This window comes from Molothrus ater, chromosome 15 (genome assembly GCF_012460135.2).
Source record: "Molothrus ater isolate BHLD 08-10-18 breed brown headed cowbird chromosome 15, BPBGC_Mater_1.1, whole genome shotgun sequence".
Classification (NCBI taxonomy): Eukaryota; Metazoa; Chordata; class Aves; order Passeriformes; family Icteridae; genus Molothrus; species Molothrus ater.
Window position 1 is genome coordinate 9,459,076 of NC_050492.2, and position 6,479 is coordinate 9,465,554.

Genomic DNA, 6,479 nt, shown 5'->3' on the forward strand with positions numbered 1-6,479 from the left:
GCACCTTTGGCCACTCTCTTTCCTTTCCCTGCCTGGGAGTGACCTGCGAGAGCCTCTGTCCCACCTTGTGCCTTGAGGAAAAGAGGCAGCTCATGCCAGTCACGTTCTGCCAGTGTCACGGCTTCAGGGAAAGTTACAACCTGTGCCCTGTTCAGGGGTTCAGCACCTTCCTATTGCCCCAGAGCTCCTGACACCTTGCAGCTCCTGCTGTGAGCCTGAACCACGGGCACTGCTGGTGTCCCGCTGTGCTCCTGCTCTCTGCCTGCATCTCCTGACCGGGGCTCTGACCGCCTCCCTGGGACACTGGGGGCCAGCAGGTGTGTGCAGGTGTCTGTGGCCAGTGGCGTGTCAGAGGTGCTGGCTGCTGCCTTGGGGTGACCCCTTCCCTTCCACCCCAGCCTCCTTCCGAGGAGTGAACCCCTCGAGTTCAAGAAACAAAACTCCAGAGGCGCTGCCAAAATTCAGTACAAACGTTAAAAATTTTATTTACAGCGTAAAGTACGATTTCTTAAAAAAAAAAACAAACAAAAAAAACCAAAACAAACCAAAACCCCCACTTTGATAAGAGGTATAATAATAGAATAAAGCTCTTTATGTACAAAAATACAATTTTCATATGAATGAACATCTTGAATAAATTAAACCGCTCTCTGGTCCAGTCGCTGAATGCCCCGTGTCTGCTCCCACTCTGAAGCAGGCCGGCCGCGCTGGGGGTCAGCATCTATAATGCATGAGCCTCTCCGCTGTCCGCCGGGCGCGGGGTCCCATCGGGGCCGGTGCTGGGACCCCCGGGAGGGGCTGAGCCGCCCCGGGGCAGGGCCGGGGAGCCGCGCTGAGCCCCGCGCTGCGCCCCGGGCCGCATCGGCCCCTTAAGCCTTTTCATGGCATTGTCAGGGCGTTCAAACCAAATTTTCATGCTCGTTTTTCTTCTCTGGAGAGCTACAAATTGTAAAATTGACTTTTCACCTCGTCTGCGGCAGCAAATCTGTCGCTTTTCTTCTTCCCAGTTTTTCGGAGTGGAGCGGGAGGCGAGGCGGGGGTCGGGGGGAAGGGGCTGGGGGGAAGGAGAGTGATGAAAAGTGCAACGGGACGAGACCCCCCCCTCACCCCCCCTCTCCGCCGGCCCCGGGCCGAGCTGCGGGCGGTGCGCGGGGCGCGGGGCGGTGCGCGCTAGCGGAGGGGCGCGCCCGGGCCGGCGGGCAGCCCGCGGAAGCCCCTTAGGCTGTCGGCGGGCGCGTACGCGCAGTCCTCGGAGGTGGCGGGGCTGCTGGGGCCGGAGGCGGAGGCGCAGAGCGAGGGGGCGGACGGGGAGGCGCTGGACAGCCAGGACCCCGCGTCGCTGCCGGGGCTGGGGGGCGCGGCGGCGCCGCGGAAGGCGGGGGGCGGCGGGAGGCACTGCTCGGCCAGGCGGAGGGTCTCGGAGAGGGCCCAGATGTAGTTGTAGGCGAAGCGCAGGGTCTCGATCTTGGTGAGCTTGGTGTCGTCGGGGAAGGTGGGCAGGACGCTGCGGAGCTCGTCCAGGGCGGCGTTGAGGTGGTGCATGCGGTTCCGCTCCCGGTCGTTGGCCTTGACCCGCCGGCTGCGCTTCAGCGTGTGCAGCAGCGCCTCGGTCCGCGCCCGCGCACGGCCGCGCCGTCTCCGCCGCTCCCGCGGAGCGCCGGGCTCCGCGCCCTCGCCGCTGCCGGGCGCCTCGGCGGGCATCCTGCGGGAGAGAAGCCGGAGCCTGTCACTGCCAGCCGGGGCAGGGGAGGATGGAGGGGGGAGCGAAGGGGAAGGTGCGAAGCTGCCGGGGAAAGGGTGGGGGGGAAGGAAAAAAAAAAAAATATAACGGAGAGGGTGGCGGTGCGGGTGCTTGGCAGGTGCCGGCGCTCCCGTACTCACATGGAAAGGCACTCCCGGGGATGCGGATAAGCAATAACGGTGTGAAAACACAGAGAGGAAAGAGCCGAGCCGGCCGCTATAGGGAAAAGCAGGGGGATAAAAAAAAAAAAAAAAAAAAAAAAAAAGCGAAAAAAAAAAAAAAAAGCCAAAGCCCGGGGAAAGGCGGGGCGGGGGGGACACGCGACCGCGCGTGGCTTTGAAGTGCTGCGGGCTGCGATCCGCTCGTGTGAGCGGCGGCTTTGGCACACGACGGCGCGGCCGCCCGTTCTTATAGCGGCGGGCGGACAATGGCCCCGTGGCCGCCCCGCGGGGCCGCGCCGAGGCGGCAGGTCGGCCCCGTGCGCCGCGCCCTCCGGAGCGTGCCCGCAATTACCGCGGGCGGCCGCGCATCTGCCGCGCCCCCGGGGGACGGGGGAGAGAGGGGGGGTCCCCCCGCTTTGTCCCCCCCGTGTGCGGGGAGGGAGGCGGCAGGACAAAGCGGGGCAGGGGGTGGAGGGGTCACCGTCCCGCTCCGGCCGGAGGGGCTCCAGCGGGAGTTTAAACCGCTGCGAGCAGGGGGTTTGGGGAAAGAGAAAGGTTAATCTGGATTTCCAGAGGATGAGCCGTGGGTTATTGCCCAGCCAGATGCGGGCGGAGGATTTTGTCAGGTTTTCGTTGCACCTTGCGGCTTTTTCTGCGTCCACGCGTCAAAGTGAAAATGCTCTAAAATGATGAAACTCAAAGCAGGTATTTCTCTCCTGCGTTTCTCAGGTGGATATCAACACGCGCCTTGGCTTTCACGTGCTTCGCTTTTAAAAGGATTTTGCAGGTGTTCAGAAAGTTAAAAGTTCCAAAGGACATTTATTTTACAAGCTTTGATGGTTGTATTCGCAATACATATACACTGTATATGCATATATACACACTGCGTATACAATGCACAGATACAATTCTTTGTCTGGATAAAAACAAAGAATTGTGCTGTTTTGATTGTTAAATTCTTGCTGCTGCTGCTAGTCCCCATTCAGTGCTAGGGTATCGCTATCTCACATTTTGGGAAGCCACAGTTTTGTAAGTGGCTAAAAAGTTTCCTAATTCTGACATCTGGCTCTTTGCATCCTGCTCTCCCTGCTTGGGAGAAGCCCCATTGTCAGCACTCATGCACTTGTGTCCCTGGAAGGTTTTCAGTTTCACCGCCCATCAATAGCCATTTTCAGGTGCCTATGCCTAAACTCACATGTATTTACCTGATTTCCCCTTACACAAAATGTAGATTGAGTTCCCCTCCTTTGATTTTCTTCTATGACTTTGATCTTTGATAAACAGGGGAAATCGACAGCATAAATTATTGTATATCTCTGCATTTTAAGTTCTTAGCAACCATTCTTTACTTGAACCTGAGCGAGGAATTCTATGAGAATTATTTCTGTTTTCCACCCTCCTCGCTTTGCGACGACCCACGACACCAGCGCACCGCCACAAACAACCTTCTTTGTGCCAAGAAGATCACGCACAGAAGTGAGCAATCCAAGAAGCCCTGGGTGATGAATATTAACGAGTCTCAAACTAGAAGTAGTTTGGCAGTGGCCGAACTTGCAGGATCAGCTCTCTCTCTGCTTTTTACGTCTTTATCCGCTTGCGGAGCAGGGCTGTGCAGTACGCCCAGGTACGGCAGGAGACGAGCGGGGCTGGCTGTTCCCGGGAGGGACGGGGCTCTCCCGGTCACCGGACCTGCAATCAGCCTGATGTTTTTAGGGCCTCTGCATACATAAGTGACTTTCTGCGCTAAGCAGTTCCACTTCACTGAGTTACTCATGTCCTTAAGTGACGGCACAATTAGAGGGCTCTGTCAGCGGGCACAGACCGACGGTGGAGTTTCCAGCACTACCCAGAAAGCCAGAAGGGACCAAAATTTAGAGGTTATGGAAGCATATGGCAAAAAGTGTTCAACTTTTGTTACTGTGCATTTTATATATAGTGATATAAACTCCAGTGTTGTCTGCAACACTTTTATTGTCTTTTGTTTGGTTGTCTTTGAGCAGTCAATAGTTTATTCATTAAAATGTTTATGATTCCCTAGAGTTCCACAGACTTTGGCACAACCGATCACTTGTCTGAAAGTTTGCAGTGAAAGCGCATTATTCATTAGTCCTTATCCATCATTTGCAGTTTGTCATTTGTTATTCTCTTGTTTTAAAAGTTTGTGCTCCAATCAAGGAGGGGAGAGAGCACCATGTGTCTCTGTGATCAGTCACAGCCATGAATAGCCAGGGCTGAAGTGAATGTTTCACAAACAACCCATAGGCTGAAATTTGTTTGCATAATCTATTCACTGCGTACTTATGAATAACGAATGCATTCACAGAACCAGAATTGTTTCAGGAAGCCTTCGCAAACAGAAAGAAGTGCTAAATATCTTGGATAATTTATTCCCGATGAATAATTCAACCAGTTCTATCACAGGCAGTCTACTAATTTTGCAGATAAATTATTCAGCCAACACAGATAATAGCTCTTACACCTTATGGGCCTGCTCCTATGGAAGTCAGCTGCTGAAGTTATGTGAAGTTTTTTGGGATAGGAAAAGAAAAAAATTCCAAAATGAAACAGTGATTTCAAGAAACAGCAGTGTGTTGCTAGCATCTCACTGATGTGATAGTTCTTATTCTGAGTTTTAACCTTTGATATTAATTTTTCCACCTTAATGTAAATGTAGCTGGGCTCAGCTGCATTCATGGATGCTATTAATTTCACATTTTGAACTCTAAAGAAGTTTTCAGAAATACTTCATCATTTGCTTTGAGAAACAGCGCTTTAAAAATGTGAGAGGGAAAATGATTCAAATGGTATTTTTTACTAAGAAAACTGCAAAAGTACACCTGGATCAGACCATCCTTCCTTATACACCATGGCAAACTGCTCATCCTAAATCGAAATTGTTGTGGGTACACTTCCATGCACCACATTTTACATTTGTAAGGCTTCAGGCATGAAGCTGGTTCCTCTGCCCTCATGATGAGACATCATGAGTGGGGTGTCACTCATGGCTGGACTCCAGGAAAAGTAGGAATTGATGAATAAAGGTGGAGGAAGGGCTTTTAGAGAAAATGTGCCACCACAAGGCTCCCTGCAGCTCTTGGGATGCACTATTTCCTTCAAGGAAAAAGCCAGACCATGAGAAGATGCCATTCCCTGGTGAGTGTTTGTTGTACCCTGTAAAAGTAAATAAAATTCCACATTATTCAACTTCACATTTCTAACCAAACCAGAATTTTGGTCATTAGAGCAGTGTTAGCATCACTCTTCAAGCATGGAAATGAGCAGTTCACAGTAAAACTGCTCCTACAATTGGAATGCTTCAGAGAAGTCAGAGGTACATAATTTTTTTTCAGGTCTTAAGATTCACATCATTACAGCAACTCAGCATACTCTCTTTTCTTACATCACTACAAGAGGTCTTGAGCTAATGATGAGTTCTTGGGATGAGTGGCAAAATAACAGATGAACCAGGAGAATAGTGCTTTTTTGCTCCCTCATTGTTTGAAAGCATGGCCAGAAAGGGAAGACAGAGCTGCCTGTGGAGAGTGCTTGAACCAGATTTGGAGAGCTGACATGGCTGATGGCAAAGCCATCAGAAGAAAGCTGAGAGCTGGACCTGGTGCCTTGCAGGAGTAAAGGAAGGATCGTGCCCCCTCGCCCCTGGAGATGCCTGGGGGATGCAGCAGGGATTTTAAAAGCAGGTGGAAAACCTGGAGATGGTTCAGGGGGGCAGTTTGTCTGCTTGTGCTTTTCTGGACATGGTGCAGAGCACAGTGGCTTCTGTCCAGCCTGGTCTGTGGTGAGGGCTGCCAGGGTAGGGGTGGACATGCTGTGCTGTGCTCCTGGGACCCTTCCCTGGCTGGAGTCACCTTACAGTGCCCAGCCCGAGGCTCTCAGGGAGTTCAGGGCTTGGTGCTGTGGCTGCTGCCTAATGGACAGCCCTGGCAGCCCAGTGTCTGAAAGGATCTCAGCCTGCAGGGAGGCAGCATTAACTCCTTTTGGAGCAGGAGCCAGTTCTCCTGCCAGGGAAACACCTTGGGGGCAGCTCAAGGGCTTTGTTAAAGATTTAGCCTCATCTCCTACCTGCCTGTGGCCAGTGTGAAGCCCTGGGCTGTGTGCCAGGGGCTGCCTGGCTTGGGGAGCACAGGGGCAGCACAGGCAGTGTCCCCATGCACCAGTGGGGTCCTGGCCCAGCGAGCCAAATCCTCCCTGAAATCCTGCACAAGTGCCTGGGAGTTGCAGTCAGGGCTCAGCCCCTCCTGGGGGATCTGCAGAAATAGTGGGAATGCTTTATTTTCAGGTTTTAAACGTGTGATGTAACATTTTGCTTCTCTTTGAAAGGGGGGGTTGAGTTGGTAAACGATTGTTCCCTGCAAGCACAAATGTATTTTGTTTGTTGTAATTAAAATGTTTTAATGAGACAACCATAAAATCAACCATTAATTATTTTTTTTCAAACACTTCTGCTTCCTTTTGAGCTAGGTCTATTTAGAAATAGTTTAGAGAGTAGCCTGCAGTTTTATTCTTTCTGTGGTATTATACACAGGAGTGGAGAAGTCATTTATAAATAATTACACAAT

The 6,479-nt window shown here is 52.0% G+C and overlaps 1 protein-coding gene across 1 annotated transcript; it reads right to left on the reverse strand.

Moving 5' to 3' along the window:
• Positions 1-558: 558 nt before the first annotated feature.
• Positions 559-1,962, reverse strand: NEUROG1 (neurogenin 1). Its single transcript, XM_036391794.1, has 2 exons — positions 1,882-1,962; positions 559-1,702 (listed from the first exon to the last, which is right to left on the reverse strand). Coding segments are annotated over exons 1-2 (534 nt in total). The 5' UTR covers positions 1,884-1,962; the 3' UTR covers positions 559-1,170.
• Positions 1,963-6,479: the final 4,517 nt, after the last annotated feature.